General features: G+C 50.1%; 3 protein-coding genes across 13 annotated transcripts in view; 2 read left to right on the forward strand and 1 right to left on the reverse strand.

Moving 5' to 3' along the window:
• The first annotated feature begins 1,470 nt into the window (after positions 1-1,470).
• On the forward strand, positions 1,471-10,197 carry LOC115350918. Its single transcript, XM_030037021.2, has 13 exons — positions 1,471-1,622; positions 2,010-2,186; positions 2,470-2,575; positions 3,086-3,208; positions 3,721-3,940; positions 4,933-4,956; positions 5,761-5,883; positions 6,446-6,633; positions 7,389-7,588; positions 8,497-8,588; positions 8,910-8,964; positions 9,656-9,753; positions 9,895-10,197. The coding sequence occupies exons 1-13, from the start codon at positions 1,471-1,473 to the stop codon at positions 10,107-10,109; spliced, it is 1,773 nt and encodes a 590-aa protein (XP_029892881.1). The 3' UTR covers positions 10,110-10,197.
• A 953-nt stretch (positions 10,198-11,150) lies between these two features.
• GSTZ1 (glutathione S-transferase zeta 1) lies at positions 11,151-20,666 on the reverse strand. 4 transcript variants are annotated; one of them, XM_041120151.1, is made up of 10 exons: positions 20,535-20,640; positions 17,875-20,051; positions 17,280-17,331; positions 16,477-16,544; positions 15,589-15,669; positions 14,985-15,110; positions 14,370-14,445; positions 13,499-13,551; positions 12,183-12,232; positions 11,151-11,543 (listed from the first exon to the last, which is right to left on the reverse strand). In XM_041120151.1, the coding sequence occupies exons 2-10, from the start codon at positions 17,887-17,889 to the stop codon at positions 11,417-11,419; spliced, it is 648 nt and encodes a 215-aa protein (XP_040976085.1). In that variant the 5' UTR covers positions 17,890-20,051; positions 20,535-20,640; the 3' UTR covers positions 11,151-11,416. The 4 variants fall into 4 exon arrangements, with proteins under 4 accessions (XP_040976085.1, XP_040976087.1, XP_029888186.1 ...); XM_041120153.1 differs by having other exon boundaries at positions 17,875-17,977; positions 20,535-20,632; XM_030032326.2 differs by lacking the exon at positions 17,875-20,051 and having other exon boundaries at positions 20,535-20,666.
• Positions 20,667-20,781: 115 nt separating this feature from the next.
• The window catches only part of POMT2 (protein O-mannosyltransferase 2), a 38,458-nt gene continuing 38,111 nt past the window's right edge, over positions 20,782-21,128 (forward strand). For all 8 annotated transcript variants that reach the window (XR_005931409.1, XR_005931406.1, XR_005931404.1 and 5 more), the window contains exon 1: positions 20,782-21,020. Coding sequence is in view for 1 of the 8 variants with exons in the window: in XM_030032366.2 (XP_029888226.1) it covers positions 20,782-21,020 (239 nt within the window). In the remaining 7 variants the exon portion in view is untranslated. The remainder of the gene's footprint in view (positions 21,021-21,128) is intronic.

Consider the following 21,128-nt stretch of genomic DNA (forward strand, 5'->3'; position numbering starts at 1 on the left):
TGCAGCACTTCTATAAAATCATTCATCGGCAGGAGCAATCATAAAGCAAGTTGATCAAAGGGATAGATGACTGCCAAGTTAAAGATGTTTCATCTTGGTTTAGGACCACCAAAGAGAAACGGTGCTACATGTGATAAATTCATCTTATGTATTAATTCATCTTATGTATTTGTTAATCAAACCAGTTTTGTAAGCCTTACACAGTATGTTCGCTTTTGCAAGGCAGTGTTAGCTCTTGCAAACAGGTGCAGTTGGAAACTTTGTAACTGTAAGGTCCTGCTAAGTGAACGGGATAGATCGGCTTTCAATGCCTAATAAGGAAATATTTTAAGGTACGCATGCTCTAAACGACAAGAAACACAGAAGAAGACTACAACCTTCATCCCACGACCCCCTTAGCAACCAGGCGCGCAATCGCAGAAGACACTAAACAAGGCCACGTGGGCTGGGACTCTGGGCTTCAGCCCCGCAACCAAGGACTGTAAAAAGGGGACTCTAAAGGGGTTGGGTGTGTGCCTGTTGGTAGAGCAGAGACGCCCCGGCTGTCCAGCGCTGTTTTGCCCGTTTGCTGCTTGCTTCAATAAATTTTGATTGGACTGTCCACAGGCTGGCGTGTAATTTGTCGTTGCCACCCATAACACTACAGCTATTTGATTACCATGCACTCACTGTGAATCCCTGTCCTTGTGCTTGGCTCAGGCATATGGCCAAGAGGAAAACTAAGCAACTTGGTGGGGATGCAGGGAAGTGATGTGAAATTTCACAATGTTAGTTCTTTCCTGCCCTTTCTGTAATTTTTTGTGGTTGGGTTGCAGCAGAAATGCTCTGATTGTGAGCTGCTTGGTGAAGGTCTTGCAGCAGGCTTTGTTGGCCCTGCCTGGGAAGTGACTCTTCCCCGTTTCAGCTGCACGTGGAAAAGATAGTTCTTTGGCCGTGGAAGCCCTGTCATCGCTTTTAGTGGTGCTTGATTATGAGCAGCAGTTTTGGACTTAGCAGAGCTATTTGTTGGTACAGAGGTGGTACTGGATACACAGTGGAGTCTCTGTAGTAACAGATTTAATTACTGTTTAAGGAGGATCTGCCACCATCCTGCCTTCTCTTGGTGGCAGCCCTGACTGCCGAATAAGAGAAGCAAGTTTCACACCTGCTCCTTTTCAGGAGAGCTGCGTGAAATGCGTACAGCCGCCACGATTTAGGAATCGGCACGCAGCCACCTCTCCCCGGAAAGGGATGTGCGGCTCGGGCTCTCGCCATGACTGTCATTTACGACGGAGGCGCGGGGGACCCTGGCTTAGGACCGGCAGAGCTGCTGGCCTTGCTCTCCCCACCTCCTCCCTGCTGCCGGCGCTGCTCCCCCGCCGCTGCCGTGCGCGGGGGCACGGCGCTCTCGGGCGCTCCTGACGCCGACCGAGGCGGTGCGGCCGCGGCGGGCCGCACCGGCTGCCTCGGCGGGGAGGCCGGGGGCGGTGGATGGGCGGCGGCCGCCCGCCGCGGCCCATGCGGCCGCCCGCCGCCATGCTGCCCGCCCACCGCCGGGCCCGGCCGAGGGGCGACGCCCAGGAGAGCGGCCTCGCCTTCTTCGTGCTGTGGGCGCTGCGGGAGCCGCCGCGGCGGCTCGGCAGGTGCGGACCGGCCCCGCCAGGGGCGGCCGCGGCTGCCTCGGGGGCTGCGAGGCCGCCCCGGCCCCGGCCCTGGCCCTGTCCGGGGGTGGGCTCCCCCGCGGGCGGGGGGCGACCTGCACGCCTCGCCTCCCCTCTCCCCTCTGGAGGTGCCCCTGTCCGCATGGCTGTGCTGCCCCAGCTCATGGCCGCGCTCCCTTCCCAGGCTGCCACTTGCTTTCTTCATCGCATCCCTGCGCAGTCTCCTCTTGAAATGACACAAACCCTCTCCTTTCGCCCTCCCCGGCATAAACGTGTTTTCAAGTCTTTTCGTGTATTTTTTTGACCTTTCATTTTATTCCTTGATGATTATCTCTTGTCTTCTGTTGTTTTTCTTCCCCCCCCTCGCAGCAAGTCCAGCAAGATGGGTTTCCAGGCTTGGCTGCCCCTGCCATTGCCAAAGCAGCTGGTGGTGTTCGGGCTGGGAGACTGGAGCTGTTACTCACCAAACACAAGCATCGTGGCGGACGTGCTGGTGTCCCCGGGCATCGCGCCGCAGCGGGTCGGCACGCTGGAGCCCACCCGCAGGTCACGGCGGGAGTTGGTGCCACCGGGGTGTCAGCAGGGGTGTCCTGGAAAAGCCGCCTGCTCTGTGGTGCTGCCCAGTTCTGCTGGTGTCATCCCAAAGCTGATCAGGCCTGCTGGTCCTCCACCATGGTGTTTCTCTCTAGTGATGCTTTCAGCTTCCTTTTGGCTGCTTTCAGGGCTGGATCTTTTTTTGGCTTTGGGGTGTTACCAGCTAGCGTGGGAGCAGGAGTTTTTCCCAGGTCAGTGTCACTTGTGGGCTGAAAACCCATGGTCCCTTGTGCAGGTCTCTGGTGTGGGAAGGTGACTGGAGGACAGATATTTTCATGGCCTCATTGAAAGAGATGGATAAAAGCAACTCTGTGAAGCTTGTACTGACTGTCAATGGACAGGTAAAAAAACTGACATCCTACTCTCTTCCTGCCCAGGGTCCCAAATGTTGTTACTTCTGAGCTACAGAGCTTCCTCTCCCACTGTCTCGTTTTCCTTCTCTTTGCTACTCCAAGGCACAGCTGCCTCACGTGGATCTGTTAACGTTTATTTGTGCTGAGCCTAAACCTCCTGTGATGCTCCAAGTTATTCCCTAAACAGCTTTGCCAGAACACCTCATGTGTTGCAGGAGATGGGTAACAGAGAGCGGTTCACTTGCAGTTCTGCTTTCTCCTGGGTCTGTGGTACTTACAAAGTTGTTTTACCTTCTGCTGAAGCCCTTGGATTTAGCACCTCCCAGTGCCTGGCTTTGCTTTTCTTTGTTTATTTTCTTGGTGCTGGAGATGAAAGCTGGGCTATTGCCTTGCAGGGAATCTGACCTTTGCAAGACATCTTTTTGCTCACCCTTTGTGGATGGAGGCCAGCACACTTGGTGTGTCCTTTTATTCTCACTGTCACTGTTTCTGCCACAGCTGCTCCGAGGTGTCTCCAGCAGTACACCCACCCATCCCTTCCTCATCCCGGAGACCACACAGTCACCAGTGCTCCCAGCAGATGATATGCCCCTTGGTCGGGACCTGGAGGATCCTACTGTGGTATGTGTCTCTTGGAGCCTTCCTCTCATTATTTCATCCTCTGCTTAGTACCTTGTCCCTCACTTGTAGCTGCTTAGTTGATGTCTAGCAGAAACATTTGGTGCTGCTCTCTTAGTGGAGACCTGGCTAAGCAAGTTTTGGAGCTGAAGATTCACTTGTGCTAAAGAAAGTGGTACTCCATTGAAATGCCTTTGGAAGGGTTGAATTTAACAGCCCTTGGTGGGTTGATCGATCGGTCTGGTTACTCCTAGCACAGATGGCCTTTCTAGTTGCCTTGTGTTAGCTGTGCCTGTCGCAGCCAGCAGTCTGAAAGCAGACCACTGGGCATATAGCAGCAGGTAGCTGCACTGCCTAGCATATATTTGGTGGCTGATGCTGTTGGCATGCTGGCCCTTAAGCCTCAACGGGAAGACAAGCCTGAAAAGTCACCACGTGAAACTAATCTCTGGCCCAGTAACAGAGGTCTCAGGTCTTTTTCTTCAGGGCTGATTTGACTGGGACTCTTGTCACAGGTTAAGAGTCAGAGCTCAGAGGTGACTGCTAGAGCATCCAGGCGTGGGAGGAAGGACGTCTGCCCAGCACTGAGGACCCTGGCGGTACCCTGTGCCCTGAAACCACCATCTGGCAAGGTGGAACCCAGCCAGGCCTGGAGGAAGAGTCCTGTCCACCCCAAGAAGCCCAGGAAAGTTTTATTTGAACCCACAGCATCTGAGAGAGATCTCGATGAAGAAGGTAACTCTGGCAACTTCCAGGTTTATTTTATAGGTCTTGTCTGAACGATCTGCTGGGCAACAACTTCCCAGTCCATTTCTCTGTATACCTCCAAGGCAAGATGGGCTTGTCTGTCTCGGCTTGTGAAATACCGAGAACTGCTCCTTAGTGCTGGATAAACTGCTTGATGATTTTCTGCCTTTGGGAAAAGGCCAGAAATAGAACATGGGACACTCTTAGTGCCAACACTCTGTACCATAACGTAATATGCATATTTCTTCATATGAGTAAAAGTGCTTTATAAGTGAAGGCAAGTATCATTAGCCTTGTTTTACAAAAGAGTAAATTGAGGCACAAGAAAGTTACCTACTGTGACATTCTGTAACTTCTCCATTAGTCTGTTTGTTCTCCTGCTAACAGCATACCACTTGGTCCATAGAAGACATTGGTTATTATTAAGGTATAGAGAATATGAAAAGGAATATATGTATAATTAGTGTAATTGTACTGACTTTTCAGTAATGAGAAGGTAGCTGCCAAGGGGTTTGGAAACAAAACCTTTAGCTTCTGGAGTGTGAATTCCAAGTCAGCTCCAGGGTGTGACCAAGTTTGTGTGTAAATGTTTGACAATAGCTCAGTAGTCCCCATGTGAAGTGAATTCTTGGGACCTGGCTTGCTTCTCACAAAGGCAAATATAGCTCCATCATAAAGTTGCTTCTGCTGTATGAGAAGTGGGGAAATAAGCTTCCATCAGAGGGGTAAAATGCAATGGTAACAGCATGATAGCCCTCAAAGGAAGTATGCCCTGCTCTTACCTGTCTTCTGCATTTCTTCTTCTGAGACTTTCTTCAGGATTCTTGGTCTTGCACCTTGTTTGTTACAGTGAGGTAGCTTTGTGCTGAGGGTTGGAGGAAGGAAGGCCAAAGGGCTCTTAAACCATGGAGTTGAATATTTTCTAGGGTATGTCTGCTGGCTGCTTTCTTTATGGGGCCATCTCTGTGTTTCCTCTGCAGATCTGGCAGTGGAGGAGTTGCGAGGTGAGGATCTGGTTCCTAGATCCTGGTTTGTCTTTTCAGCTACTCGGTGATGCAATTCCCTTTAATGTCACAGACCTTTCATGCTTCATCCTTTATCTCCCCAGGGATCAAGAATAACAAGTAGGTTGTGTGTATATACTGTTCTCCTCCATGCAATTGCCCTCAGTATAGGTGCTTCTAGTACCTTCAGGCTCTCCAATACGCCTCTGTAGCCCCTCTGAATCTCAGGCACACCTCTGGGTGCATAGCTCTTGGAGGCAAAGGGTAAGATGTGGAGTAGACTTTGATTAAAAAGTATTTTTTAGCTTGCTCAGCCAACTGCAGGGGCATGGGAGAGAAAAGGAGGAGGAACAGAGCAGTATGAGGAATATCTTTGGATATCAACTCCCCGCTTCTGGTTGCTGTATCTTAGGCACTAACAAGCTGTCCCTGGGTAGCCCTCCCTCACAAGGAGTAACAGAGGGGGATAGCACAACTGGGATATCCCTTCTGGGGATGGGTAATCAATGGGGGCCATCCAAGCTTGTCTGAAGTGGCAGCCTGTATGCGTCCTACATCCAGCCAGACTCTTTGGTGGCTCCCTCTGCTAGCGATGTCTCTCCTCGTACAGCAATTACTCCCCAAAGCCACAGAAAATCTTCCTCAGGGAGCTATGTCTCTTGCCACCCCAGAGGGAAGAGACCTGGGGCCCTTGCTTTCCCATTTCTTCCCTCTGAGCCTTCAGCTGCCTTCTCCCCAGCAGGGAAGGGAGCTGGGGGTGTCTCATCTGACTCTGCTCACAGCCCTGTGCTCTCCCCTCCCCAGGCAGTCCCAGCCCACGGTGGTGCCATGCCATGTGCCTCAGTGACCTGGGGACAGCTGTTCTGATCGATGGAGAAGGTGTCGATCAGCAGTCTTGCAAGGATGCACTCTGGAAGCTGGAAATTGGTGGGGACTTTAGGGCTGTCAAAGGCAATGGGGGCAGTGGGACTTGAGGACAACTCAGGCAGATGGGAGGGGGTACTCAGGGGTCTGTGCATAGGGAGGAGACAGCTAAGGTGTCACATGTCCTAGGATGGTCACCAGGCTGAGCTGAGAGCGTAGGGTGCCATGAGAGGCTGTGGGGTTGTATGTGAAAGCCCTCCAGGAGCTAAGAGGTAAGTTCTGGAAAGAGTTGGGTGAGTTTTAAGGGGTAAAAGCAACAGTGCGGTTTGCAATCTGCGTGTGGTGACTGGTGGAGAAGTGTGAGATACAATTCCAGTGCCTTGCAGCTTTCTGCAGCTCACTGATCCTCTCTTCCACCTTACTATTCCCCACCTAGTTAGTGTTCCCCTTCATTCCTTACACAGAGACATTTCTGTATAAGTCCCTTCTAGCTGTGAATCAGAGGAGAGGAGGAGATGAAGGGAGCAAGGTCTTGGGTAAAGATTCTATGACATATTCTTTAAATCTGGAGAAATTGAGAGCACCTTTGAACCCTCACACCACCTGTCTGGTGTTGCTTCCACAGACAGTGATTTCTGGCTTCCAGTGGGTTTCCAGCTACAAAACACCATGCCATCGTGCTTGCGTGGTCACACAGCTACCTATGACCCAGATACCAAGCGTATCTACATCTTTGGGGGCATAAGGGAGGACAAAGACTACAGCAGCATCTACATTCTGGACACAGTCACCTGGAAATGGCTCCTCGTGGCTGTAAGTACTGCAGCTCTTCCAAGACAAAAGCACATGAGGGGGTGGCAGGTCCTGCCTGAGTGTGGCAATCGTTGTGCCCAATATTCTTGCTCCAGTAGTCTTGATCCACTGTTGCTGCAGGTTGTCTGAGCTGCTTAGTTGGGACTGACAGATATAAGAAGGCCACAAGCTTGGCAGAAACTAGGGACTGTGCCTACAATGAATGAAACAAGGGGAAAAAAATGGTTGCTGCAGAGTGCTGTGTCTGACCAAGGTCATGGGTGGGAGGTACTGTACAAGTGGCAGAGGCAAATGGCCTCTTGTTTTATATGGTGCTGTTGAGAGCTTCACTGGATGCTGAGTTGAAGAGATGGTCTTCTCAAATCAGGGACTGCTCTGTGCACAACAGATGTCTGAGCTCTTTAGTTACCTGTCATGTCCTTGCAGAGGGCCCTGTCAGCGAGGGACTATCTGTCTCTTTCCTGGCTAAGTCACAAGATGGCTTTTACAGAATAAGCCTGGATGAGATCTTTCTGTTTTCTGTCATCTGAGGAAGCTGGGGTAGGAGGTTGTCTTCCTTCTCTCATCAGAGCATTCTGGTGGTGCTGAGTACACAAAGGATGTACTGTCTGCCTGGGTGGCAAAGATCGGCTGGGGAGCCAATAAAGTGAAAACTGAGACTCGTCAAACTCGCTGCATGAGGTGGGTCCCTTTCCTACTGGTCATGCAGCAAATAATGCACTTCTTGTAACAAATATATGTTTAACTCTTTCCAGGCTAAAGGGAGGGTGCCAGTGCTCAGCTACCACAGTGCAATTATCTACCGGAAGGAGCTCTTTGTTTTCGGAGGGACTTTCCCCAAAAAGGCATCACTGGCAGTTGGACCCTGCAGCAATGTGCTCTATGTCTTCAATCCAGAGCATGAAATTTGGTACCAGCCCATCTCAGAAGGGGAGAAACCTCTGCCTAGGCTTGGGTGAGAGTGCTCTTATTCTTCTTCCAAAATAGAGCAGGAAACCTCTGCTCACCTTCCCTCCCACCCCAGTGTAATTTCCTAAATATTATATGATTGTTCTCCACTGTTTGCTCCTTAAGACAGTGTCCTAGTTTCAGCTGGGATAGAGTTAACTGTCTTCCTAGTAGCTGGTACGGTGCTATGTTTTGAGTTCAGTATGTGAAGAATGTTGATAACACTGATGTTTTCAGTTGTTGCTAAGTAGTGTTTAGTCTAAAGTCAAGGATCTTTCAGCTTCTCATGCCCAGCCAGCAAGAAAGCTGGAGGGGCACAAGAAGCTGGCACAGGACACAGCCAGGGCAGCTGACCCAAACTGGCCAACAGGGTATTCCATACCATGGGACGTCCCATCTAGTGTATAAACTGGGGGGAGTGGGGGCGGGGAATCGCCGCTTGGGGACTAACTGGGTGTCGATCGGTGGGTGGTGAGCAATTGCACTGTGCATCATTTGTACATTCCAATCCTTTCATTATTGCTGTTGTCATTTTATTAGTGTTATCATTATCATTATTAGTTTCTTCTTTTCTGTTCTATTAAACTGTTCTTATCTCAACCCATGGGTTTTGCTTCTTTTCCCGATTTTTCTCCCCCATCCCACTGGGTGGGGGGGAGTGAGTGAGCAGCTGTGTGGTGCTTAGTTGCTGGCTGGGGTTAAACCACGACAGACAGGGCTATGATTTGAGCAATGTGACTCCCAGTACCTCCTGTCATGAATCCTGATGGGATTCTCTCCTTGGACTGCAGTGGCTGGGGGTAGAGGCAGGTGTAGACTGAAACTATGGCAGCCCAATACCAGAAGCCAAGGCTGAAACGTCAGTCTGGGGAACTTGCTGACGATACTTTGTTCACTTGCTGCTTCTCTGCCCAGGCATTCTGCTACTCTACTGAAGAACAAGCTGCTGATTTTTGGGGGTCGGAGGACTTTTCTCTACCTCAGTGACATGCACATCCTGGATCTGGGTAAGAAAGTCTGTGCCAGGTGGATGCCTTGGGAAGATCTGTTCTAAGGCAGGGACTGGGGAATGAGGTATGCTCAATGGGAAGGTAGCATTAATGTTATAAGAACTCCTGACTAGGCAATGGAGATGGAAAACTATGGGGTAAAAAAAACCCTTTCTGGGGTAAGAGGGGAGGGAAAGGGGAAAAACAAGAGACTGCTTTTTTGGAAGAAGCTGGGTAACAGAGAATGCAGGTTGCTGAAGTGGCAGGGTGTGGAAATTTTTGTCTAGTTATGAGGCTGAGCTTTTTGGGCATTTCACCTGCTTTTCCCCTGGTTGTCAGGTTTCATGGAGTACACGCCAGTGCCCTTCCTCACAGGACAGCCTTCTGCACGTTGGTAAGATCCTATTGCAGACCCAGGAGCTATCTTCTTCCTCTGTCCTTTCTCTTTGAAGCCAGGTTTAAACGGTACTTGTGATCAGACCCAGTTGCATATCTCTGTCTCCCTAGTCAAAATACGGTGGATGGCCCCTCTGCTGCAGGACCAGAAATTCCTGTGCTGGCCTAGTTGATGCCTGTAGGGTGTGGGGGGGTACAGACCCCTTAGTCCCCCTGGAAATCTGCCTTTCAGGCTAGGGGAGGTTTTCTGCCATATGCTAGTGAACTTGCTGTTTGGTCTCCACAGTACGTGGAGTACAACAGACACAGAGAGGAAGAGACTCTTGTACCAGGACTATGCTGTTCCTAAAGGGACACTATTGCCCGCTAGAACAATGACTTAAATCAATCCAAAGCCCAGCTAGCCTGCTATCTCACTCCATAGAGAAAAACATAGGAGTTTTGATAACTCCTTCTGAGACAGTTAGGTGCTTTTCAGGCCTGATTATGGCCTGACCTGCAGAGGCAAGCAAACAGCTCTTTCGGGGTTATTCAGCAAGTCAGGGCAGAAGAGAAGCAGAAGTTAACTTCCATTCTGCAGCTTAAGCCTCCAGCCTCTTGCTGAAGTCTGCCCACCCCTGCCCATTGCTGACTGAGGCAACCCCAGCAGGTTTTGCTGTAGTCACCTTTTGGCTTTGCTTTGGTCGCAGTTTTCATGCAGCTCTGGCTGTGTCGGACCAGAAGGTTCTGATCAGTGGAGGCTGCAATGCCAAGGGAGCCCTGCAGGATGCCTTTGTCTTCCACCTAGGTAAGTGACTCTCCCTGTTAACATAGCTGAAGGTGACTATGGGGCTGCAGTGGTGTTTCTGAACACCTGGTCTGGTCCATTTGTTTCATCCCCTGCACTAGGAATGGCCTTGTCAGTATTGATAGCCCCTTTCTACTTCAGATACTCTTTCATGGAGCACGGTGATCCACCACGACCTCTGTTCTGTGCCCCGAGCTGGCCACACGTTGCTTGACCTGACTCCTGCCCACCTGATGGATGTGGACAAGGAGAACAAAGAGGAGCATAACCTGCACACGGTGTTGGTCTTTGGGGGCTCCAACTGTGCCGGGATCTTTTACAACAGCACAGTCAAGATCCAGCTGGACGTAGGATAATGCACAATACTTGGAATGAGCCTGGAACAGCAAGGGCTCTTCACCAGCCTGAATACAGACATGGATGGCAATAAATGAGTCCAAGCAATGTGGCAGTCCAAGCATCTATATGTAGGTGAATGCTGCCTTGGCACAAAGACTTTGTAAAGTCTTTCTGAAGGCTGTGGGTATTGCCCTCTTAGCGTAGCTGCTATACAGCATCAGACTGACAGAAATTGTCTCCCATATCCCTGGCTTGGTACCTGGACTTGCAGATGAGCCTGCACAGGAACAGTCACAGGCTTCTGGGTTTCTCTTCTCGCCCTACAGGTTTCTGGGCTGGAACCTGTGGGGTGCTTTCAGCTCTGAAGGTGACTCAGGTGTTGGGTTTCATTTGCGATGAGTGGAATGGGATTTACTCATGCCACTTGGAAGGTCCTCACAGTGAAAGTACAGGCATGATTCTGGTTTGGAGGGAATCTGGGGTGGGATTCCCTTGGGCAATAGTCTGCAGCTGAGGACTAGGAAAACACCCAGAGCAGTGTCTGAGGATGGGAAAAGGAAGAGAATGCTGTCATTTTCAGCGTATGGGAGTGAGCTGGTTGTGTCTTGCTGACTATGGCACAACCATCTAGCTTTGCTCTAGAAAGACCATTATAAATTCCACAAGACTGCTGCTAGATGTAAGGAAGAGGTACAAATCAGCTGTCCCAGTAGTAGTTCTTTTGTCATTACAAGGGGTGGCAGAGTTGCTGACTGTTGGCTCTTACAAGACCCATGGGACTCAAAAAGGGTTGGGATTAAGCCATCTTCTGTCAGAGACTAGCTCTTACTGTTTATATCCATGGCACTGATGATGATGCCATAGGTCTGAGACAGCTGCAAGGACAAGCAGGCCTGCTGGGTTAGCAGCACACTGTGTACACTGGTTCCCTGATGCTCTTTCTGTAGATGGGAGAAAGAAGAAGCCCCTGTGGGGAGTCCAGAATTGGCTCAATGCCTCAGTTGTTTGTGGCCACATTCCGCCCCCCCTGCCCAAAGCCATACAAAGGGGACTTCGTATAATTATAGATGCTACTGCTTTAATCTGCTTCATGGAGATACATAAAATAGAAAAAACATAGTCAGAAGTAGCTGCAAGCTTTCCAGCACAGGCATAGCTCCTGTAAGTCATCCAGGGTACTTCCAGGTCCTCTGTCCTTCTTCCCACCCAGATAAAAGTGAGACAATAGCAGTAGGGCCTCCTGCTGGCACTCAAGTCCTACTCAAGCAGTAGCTGTTGTCCTCTTTGACCCTTCAGCTTACTTGATGTAATGAGTAGAAAGGCTTCAAGCTCGCAGCTCTGCAGGAGTATCTGGCTGCAGGGATGGGTGGCTTACTTTGAATGCCTCTAACTCCAGGAGAGCTTTGTTTATTCTGGTTATTGTGGGATATGGACCCATGTCCACTTTGAATCTGCAAAAGGAAAAGAATTTGTGAGGTACTGTGAGTCGGACAGGCAGTGCAGCAGTGAGCAGAAGAGCAGAGGAGTATGCTGTGCCTGCCCAGTATGGGAGAATCTCACAGGCTAGGGTACATTTGCATTAAGAGAAAAGGTTCATCCTTGTAGGTTTAAAAACAAATGCTAGAGGAAAGGTTAGTTCTTCCATCTTGACTAGGCTTTTACATAGTGTGCAGCAGAGGGTAAGAAGGCACTATGTTTTTCCTGGGAATCATGCAGCCACTACTTGCATAGCTTTAAGGCTTTCAACAAATATAGTCAGATTAATCTTTTCCCCATCTGCACCGTAAATATAGGGCGAACAAGGAAAGAGGACGTGGAGTGTGGGCAGCCTTAGCTTTTCTAAGGACATAGATCAGGTTTCCTCCAGGGGCCTCTAAGAAGAGAGCACAGCTCCTTATTTCCAAGAGCTTCCAAAAGAGATAGTATTTGTGACAAAGGAAAGCATCCCTCCTGCCTCCCCTATCCAGTTATGGATTCTTCTCTTTATGAATTTTCCTAACAGGCACAAGGAGCAGCAGAAGGTAAGCTCTGACAGCCCAGCACAAGGAGTAGGTGCCCTTGAAGAGCACCTCAAGCTTAGCCTTAATTACCTTTCAGCATTGAAAACTTGGGGTACCAAGCACAGATCAGCCATGGAGACCTGCAAATGTAGCAGAGAAAAGGGGTCAGAGTAACTCAGAGCCTGTCCCATCATGCTTCACTGTGGTGGCAGGCTTTTACAGCAGGATAGAAATTATTTTATCAGCCAGTACAGAGGAGTTGTCACAACAATCCCATTCTTTAATCCAGCATAAATAATACAACAACAGTACAAGGAAAGGAGCTTCACAGGAGTCACTAGTAGAAGAAGCCATTGGCCTTTAGGGAGCTTCATATTTACCAGCTGATCATCATGACCTGAAGGACAAAGTGCTTCTATGGCAACTGCCTCTGAGCAAACAAGTCTGCTGGCAAGCTGCAGAGGGAGGCGATGGAGGGAGGGGGCAGTTTGCGTGGCTGGGAAAAGATGAGTAAATTTTGTTTGTTTGCATTGCAGGAGTATCAAGCAGCTCCTGCCGATGTCAACACCTGATAGGTGATAGGGCCTTTGCACACAGGCTCAGGGACTTGCAATCTGAAGAGAAGACTCGAGGACAATACGGCTAGCTGCACAGAGGCAGCTACCCCCACCCCACTCCCCAGGTCACAAAGTTCTGGGTGCCTTTCAGAGCACACATTATTCTCCAGCATAAGATCTCGTAACTATCTTTTGCCCACCAAGGTCTCCAGTTCCATAAGGCTCCTATTAGACAATCCTCTGCATCACAGGTCATTGCAGGAGTCTTCCTTTTTGCCAGGCTTTTATAGGAAGGATCCAATTGCCTGCCAAACAGGACTACTAAATGGAAGAGGCCTGAGTGGCCTCTAGCTTGGTAAGGGTCAGAACAGCTTGTTTGTGAGCTGTCTGAAATCTGTCCGTGTTAAAATTGGACGAACAGAGCAGAAAAATACAATACAACTTGGTTAAAGGTTCCACAGAGCAGAGCTAAGAACTGAACCTGTGTTTTTTGAGCCAAGCTTTGCCCCTATGACAGGATACTTTGAACTCCAAATCTCTTAAAGGTGAAATATATAATCTGTTTCCACATTCGCTAGTAGAAGCCAGATCCTAGATACAGCTGCAGAATCTGGCCATCAGCAGGTTATAGGCAGGGACAAGTAAACATCTCTGTAGCTATTTGCAAGTCAGTAATGGCCTAAGTGGGATCCATGCAGCTATTTGTGTTATGGTGAAGGCATCGCATCTAACTCCAGGCACAGGCTGGAGTTGTTCTGTGTCTCCACAACTAATTTCCTTTCCTGTTTTATGGAATATACTGGGGTTTTCAGTTCTCCAATGGTACACAACACTCTCTCAGATACTTACTTCATCCCCCACACAGTAGCGTCCAGCAGTGTGCTGCAGAGTCTGCTCCAGTGCTGTCGAGAGAGGTGGTATACTGGAGTGAGGCATTGGAAACTCATTTGAAAGGGACACCAAAGACCTTTTAGACTGGGAATTATGAACAAAGGTATTTTGACCCTGAGCTGAGTATGAAAAAGGAGCAATTTGGGACAAAACCTAGAAGGAACAGAAATCTTACAACAGCATAGTTACAGGAGTCTTTAGGGTCCTTCAGCCTTTTGGGACCCAGGGTGATTTCAGCTGCTTCAGGCAATGGACCTGAAATACTAGGAGGACAATGTAGAGATACATGAGAGTGGGGAAGGGAAAAATTCAAGTGTTCAGTCAGTTTGTGTCTGTCTAGAAGTGAAGATGGGCCTGCCATTCCAGCACATGGGTGAAAGGAGGAAACAAAAAGCACTGTATGTCTCCGAGGGAGGTAAAGAAATACTCTGCTGCTTGCTAGATTCTGTGGGAGTTCGTCACCAGATGTATTTTGCCGGAGGACAAAAGCATATCAATATAGATTGATAGAGCTTTAAAGCAAAAGGCACTAGTTAGGGAGCAGCTGGGTGGAAAGGAGAAGTGCTGTCAGCCCTCATGCGTGAGGGTGAATCAACTGCTATGGTGTACAGGATGGCCTCAGGCTTTCCCTCTTCCATGCACAGCAGCGTAAGTGCCCTGTGGGCAGTATCTTTCCTCTGCGACCCTGGAGTGCTACCAGCAGGGCAGGACCCCAACACACCAGCCTAGGGAGATCTGTTGTTCCGCTTAAGGAGGAAAGTAGAACCCCAGTGGTGCAGAGTTTTGAAGGGTCAGTCAAAGTACTGATAATTTTGGATGTGGGACGCACCTTGGAAGCCAGACGCAATGCAGTTCTGAGCCCATTCCATTTTTTTCTCCCCCATTTGTTTCAGGATGCTCAGGTTCTGTGAAGGCAAGTGATGTCCAGGTTAGATTGACCGCTGCTGGCTGGATTTTGCCCACTGCCTCATGCAGTGGAGGAGAGGGGAGACGAGGAGTTGCCAAGCCTGAACTCCCAGCCTGAGTTCAGCCTGCTGGGTCAGCCCTGACTTCACCCTCACTGAACCATGCACCCTGCTGTGTCTCTCTCCTGAGACTGTCCTTCTGTACCAGCTGCCAGGGTATCCCTTTGCCTCTGCCCTTTGGGTTACTCAGTTGTTGTCTTCCTAAAATATACTAGACCCTGCAGTGCAACTGCATGGGTTCAGCTGTTTCTGGAAAGAACCCTGGGGTGCTATAGGATTTTCTTTGTAGGAAATACTGTATTGTTGCCATTGGCAGATCAGGAAGAGGCTAAGCAGAGATTTCATTTGCTAACACAGAGTCTTAAGGTCTGCCACTCTATTGGCTGGCAGCAATTTAAAGAAACTGAGTTTTTCAGAGATACAGACTCCTGGAAAGCCCTTCTGGTTTTCTCATTTGCATGGATATGACAAGGCAATACCTGGAGTGGCTGAATGCCAGAAACAATATGATCTGCAATCATTCTGACTTGGGCTCTCTTCTTCAGATCTTGGGGCAGGAGCCTGGGGTTAGGACAGGTGTCTTCTAGGTAATGAATTATCGCTAGCTGTAATGAACAAAGAGATAAGGGGAGGTTACTGGAGCGCCAAGGAAAAGGTCACATCCTGAACACATGGGAAAGGGGAGCTGATCCAAGAGAATACAACAGCTTTTGAATGAAGTTTGTTAGCAATCCAAGCAACAGGATATCCATCCCCTTCAATGTCTGCTTGGGACCTTGTTGTCATTTAGCCCAGCTGTAATTTCAGGCAAACCCTGGCACAGCCGTCTAAGTCAGACTACAAACTGTTCAGTGAAAGGTGGAGTTATGAACCAAAGCTGAATTGAGCTTAAATCCTTGACAGCAGTTTCCCAGCAGAGGCTATATGCTATTTCTGCCCCCAAGTGGGATTGTTTATCACAAATGCCACCTTTTTTCCAATGCACAGGTGAGAGCTCTGGGGGAAGAGATGGGGCAAAACCATCCCCTCCAGACTGGCAGCATCTGAAGTGAATGGTTAACAGGGATGTGGCTGGTAACTCACTGACTGAGAAAGGGTGATGCCATCAATTTTCAAGGCTGGGACTTGCTGCATTGGATTCACTGCCTTGAATTCAGCAGAAAACTGTGGAAACAAACCTGAGATTACTGCAACAAGAAATTCTTCTTCCTTGTTTTCTCCTCCTAGAACCCAGTAACAAAATTGATTTATTTTTTTTTTTAACCTGGCTTTTCCCTCTACCTCAGTACTAATATTTGCAGTAAGTTATGCTGTACTATTAGCCTACAGCAAGCTCTCACTGGGGCTTAGGGACCACTGCATCCAAGGCCAAACTGCCTTACTTCTTGATAAACCGTCAATACAAAGCCCAAGATGGGTAGTACTGCAACAGTGTCACTATTACCGTTCTAGTTCTCCAACTCTGCCTTAGCCCGTACTAGCACATCAAGCCAGTGGTGCTACTGGGTGCATGACTGCCAGCTAAGGCCCCCCAAATAAATTCTCAGTGAAGATCTCTTCTGGCAATCCACTCATTTAGCATCTTTTGGACACACCACCACCACCACACATACTTTCTGGTGTTAACTGAGTGAGGTCGAGTCTGTGTTTAAACTGCAATGCAGCTTCTCTGAAGTCTGTGTGTCAGGTATGTTCAGTTATATCGTGCTAAGCAGGAGCAATACTTCAGTATTTCAGCCTTATGAAATTCAGTCACAGATGTTTAAGAGAGGAGAAGACCTTTAGTCTCCTGCAGTCATCTCCCCCTATCCTGCATGCCAGGGAATACTGGTTTAAAGCAACTATTAATTACAAAGAAGCAGTAAGGAATTCAGTGACTTTGCCTGTGAACTTTCTAGTGCTGATCCCAATTCTCCTAATGATCCCCAAGTTCAGTACCCCTGGAGAGAGCAATGGTAGCTGTATCCTTACCTGCTGTCCCCCATCCTTCAGGAGGTTCACTGGCACCACATCATAGGCAATCCCTTTCAGAGCTAGTGCTAGGGAGAACAAGAGCGTACAGCTTCAGACAGGCACACTGAGACCAGTTTCATTGGTAATGGGCTCAGGGCAACGTTATCATCTCCATTTGAAAAAAGAATGGCCTTAAAACCAAAAAAGACCCTATCCCTCAAGAAAGGTGGCCTGAGTCCACTGAGAAGGTAGCGCACTGGCAAATGAAGGACCAAAACACTAAAGATCAGTCCTGGCAAAAACGCTGCATTATTCAAAATAAGCTTTGCCACTCTTTGCAGTGCAGCCCCTCCTGACAGGGCTTATACAGGGCAGGGCGGGGGCTGTGCTTACCTGCAAATCCTTGCTTAAGACTGTTTCAGTCCACGTAGGGACTGTTCCCAGCCCTGCTTAGCTCTCAAGACCTGGGCAGACCAGAGTCTGAGGCAGTATCATTGTGAAAACAGAGTGTAGGGCCCTTCTAGATAATGTGGAAGAAACAGCCATCTGCATCATGTTAACTTTACAAAAGGAGTAATTCCCTCTCACTAGCTGCAGGCTGAGTGAAGCCCTCCTGTCTGTTCCTCTCCCTTCCCCCTGCTTCAGGTAGGCTGTGGTATTCCCTTCCCTCCCACTCCAGAGAAGGGTGAGGGAAATGCCTCACTGTTCCAGGATCATGTTTGCAGATCTCTCTCTTAAGTTACTGATTAATTGGGTTAGTGAAGGGGGGGATACTGCAATGACACCAAAACAATAAAACAGAGATCAACACTGGATCTTACCAATTCTCACTCTCCAAGAGCAGGAACTTCGGAAATAGCTATAAAGTATCGGCTGAGAAGAGAAAGCCAGGTAAAGTGGTTAAATGGTGGGAACACCAGAGTATTGTAAGGAGAACAATGCATGAACAAAAGACATTTTAGGAACTGTAAGACAGGGCAGAGCAAGGTTTGGGGAAGAGAGGGCTCCTTTCTGAAAGCGACTGCTCCTGTTTTGGGCGTACGGGTGGTGTCACTGTCTTTCATGCTGGCCCTCTGAATATTTAGTTGCACCTGATGTTTCCAGCAATGCACAAGTGACCTTAAAATCATCCCTTACAAAGCTTTCCTCTTTGTCCCTATCAGATGTTGCTAACTTTTATCCCATCTTGGATTTTTTAAGCAAACTCCCCACTGATTATGCCAAGCGCCTGCACTGGGTATTTGCATGGCATGAAATGGCTTTTCCTGCCACATAGGGCAGGGCAAGGCCTCTTTCCAAATGACAAGAGCTACTGCTGTTGCAGATGAATGCCAGGAGGGCAGACAGCTCATCTCTACCTGAGCTCCAGCACCAAGGCAGCTTTCACAGACCCTTCCACCCTGTCCGAGCTCTCACCTTTTCAGATGCCATGGTCAGTATGTGCAGTCTACTCCAGGAAACGAAAACAACCTCTTTGCTTTCCCTTTTATCTCAGCTGGGATGGGGGAAGGCTTCTCTCCTAAAGCCAATGAGAAAAGGACTATGCTCCCAAATCTGTGCCCAGGGCACAAAACCAGCCAGTCAGATACAATCCTGAGTGACTGCTGTCAGCTGCATCTGCCTCTCTGTGTGCTGTGCTGCAGCCCCAGCCCTGATATCAGAACCATTAACCAGCTTTGAGGTTGGAAGCACATTTAGGAACCATCCTTATTTCCCTAGCTTTTTGTTCAGAAATACGTAAGATATCTAGAGAGCGTGTCAGGCTCTCAGCAGTTGCCAGTGCAGAAATATAGCCCTGGGGAACAAAACAAGGAAACCGAAGCCACATGCAGAATTTCTGTTTCACTAGGGAATGACTGCCAGCTCCCTGAACAGGGGCTGCCTTTGTGGGGAGGTCCCTTAGGATCCTCCTGTGGCCCTCCTCCCATCAGTACCAGCCGGTGCAGAGGGTTTTCTATGTTGCAGGCCTGGGAGAGGCTGCTACTCTGCTCCCAGGCCAACTTTGTGCAAAATATGAAGCTCGCTTTTTTGTGTTATGGTCTTTTCTTTCCACACAGGAAATTGGTACTCATGCATGTCTCTAAATAAACCCATAATCACGTCTCTTCTTCCTTCCATAGATCCCATGGCGTGCCAGGGATCTCTCTGTGTCTCCACCCTCCCAAAATGCATAGAAATTGTACCAAAGAAGCAAGGCAGAAAAAGTCAGGGATTTGCTCACTGACACACAATCTGTCAACAGAAAACCAGAGAGACCCCAAGGATCTCTGTGCTCCAGTCCTCTTTGTAAACTTGATCCTTCTCTTACAGTTTATACTGGTTCAAATAACTTTAAATGAGGTATGCATTTGATTAAATTACTCTAGTCAAAGTTTACTGAAGAAATGCTTTATAAGTGAGGAAGGAAGTGATGGCAGTATTGGCAACACTTTTGTGGACAAAGTATTTACTCATTTTCTTAAATTCTCTGCTTCTAGAATCAGGGTATTAGAAATCTCAGCTACGCTTTTTTTCAAATGTCTACCCTGCTGGGTTGCAGGGAAAGAAACAGAAACTATGACTTCAAAAGGGAAACATACAGCATTCATGACATACTATTTTTACTTGTTTTTCCTGGGGAATTTGCTGATGATTTTTTGGCTCAGAAATTCATGTCCTTCACCACATCTGTTCTGCACTCTGGCCTCTGAGCTGACAGAGACATTTCTCCTGATCCTCTCTACAGTTCTTTGTTGTTTTTGCAGCCTGCGCTATCACTTGTAATAAATTGTGCTAAGCTAATTGCTTCACTCTACAGTTTCAAGGCCCCGGGGGATTTCACCAAAAAGAACATGGAAAACAACCCATCCCTCAGCTGGGAGCTCTCTCTCCAGGGGCTGGGGCCAGGAGTGATCTCCTGAGTTCATGCTGTTTTGCTCCCAGCAGCAGGGCAGATCACAGGCCAAACAATCAGCTAAGTAAAGACTAGAGACAGCAGGAGTGTTTTGTCCTCAGTGAACAGGTTCCAGAGTGACATATCTAAGTCTTCCTCAGACGAAGAGCTGAGCATGGGCCAGGGAAGTAGCAGGGAAGAACTGCCTCCATTTACAACCCCATGGGGTACAATCCCCATAAGCTGCAGGTAAGACCAGTTGGAGCTGGAAGGACAGCAGGAGGACAACATTTGCTCGATGTCTACTGAGATTTCTGGTTTTGGTTCTGTTTTCATTTTCAGCAGCAGTGGTACAGTGAGGAAAATTTGGGCTTAAATCCCAATCCAGAGTAAAAATCTGGGAAATGCATTTCACTGTTTAGGAAGATGGAAGAGACACCCCAAACTTTTGTGTGTTGAGATCTCAGCCTGTCTGCTTCAGTATGGTCTCCTCTGGATACCACCTCTTTCCAGGCTATATTTGGGATGTACTTGGAGAGGCAAAGTCTTTCTTTCATCTGTTTCTTGAGACCCATCACTCCAAGCAGCCTGCACACACGGATTGATGCACGGATTGATGCAGAAGAGCTACCCATGTGGGACAGGAGACAGAAGACTGCTCCTTGGAGGCTTGCGCAGGGGAAATCTCGGTGTCTGAAAGGCACCACTTGTATTCTGCTGGCTTAAAATGTAAAGGTATAAGCAGAGGAACAGGTTTGCTCCTAAACCCTCAGTATCTCTGCAGCAGGTGTTGGTCTTAACAGCTATCATGGATAAACTATCTTAAGTGAACACCACCACTGCTTTGAAAGGTATTAGTTTTATTTAGCATGGGGGCAAATTCCTTGCTCTCCAGTGGACAGAGACGTGGGTGCAGGCCGGGGCAGCAGAAATCTAAGAGACGCTGTGCAGGGCGGTGCAGTCCTCCCGGCAACCGCCGTCCCGGCCTTTCCGCGGAGGCCGGGGCACCAGAAGCTGATTTAGGCCGCGACCCCAGTCAGCTGCCGAGGCGGGCGGCGAGGCTAAACCGAGCGAGGCCCGCGCCGGCCGAGGGCGGACAGCCGCCGCCCGGCGCCCCGCCGCCGCCATCGCCCCCCGCTCCCCTCCCTGCCTCCCGCCCGGCGGGGCCGCTCCGCAGGGAGAGCGCCGAGCCAGCACCGCGTACCTTGGCCGCGGCAGAGCTCATCCCGCGCCGCCACCCTCCGCGGGGGCTGCAGTGTCAGCCCCGTCCCGGCCGCGGAGGGTCGCCCCCTCACCTCAGGGCTCGCCCGCAGCTGTGACGGCCGCCGCGCCCCGCCTCCGGGCAGGACTACATCTCCCAGCGTGCCACGCGCCCCTCCCGCCCGCCCCGGACTCCGTCTCCCAGGATGCGCCGCGCCCGGCCCGGTGCTGCGCGCGGCGGAGGCCCGCGGATGCCGGCGGCGGGGGGTGGCCAGGCCGAGCCGGGCCCGCGCGGCGGCCCGCTGCGGCGGCGGGAGTCCCGCCGGGTGCCGGGGGGGCCGGCGCGCCCCGCCGCCGCCGCCGGCCCCCCTCCCGCCGCCGCCGCCGCCGGCCCCCCTCCCGCCGCGGCTCGCCCGGCGGCCCTGGCCCTCGTCACCCTCCTCAGCTTCGCCTCCCGCTTCCACCGCCTGCCGGAGCCACCGCACGTCTGGTACGGGCCGGGGCGGGGCCCGCGCCCCTCCGGCGGGGCATCGGCCCGGGGGCGGCGGGCCGGGCCCAAGGCCCGGGTTGTGGGTGGGTGTCCGCCTCCTCCGGGCAG

This window comes from Aquila chrysaetos, chromosome 2 (genome assembly GCF_900496995.4).
Source record: "Aquila chrysaetos chrysaetos chromosome 2, bAquChr1.4, whole genome shotgun sequence".
Taxonomy (NCBI): Eukaryota; Metazoa; Chordata; class Aves; order Accipitriformes; family Accipitridae; genus Aquila; species Aquila chrysaetos.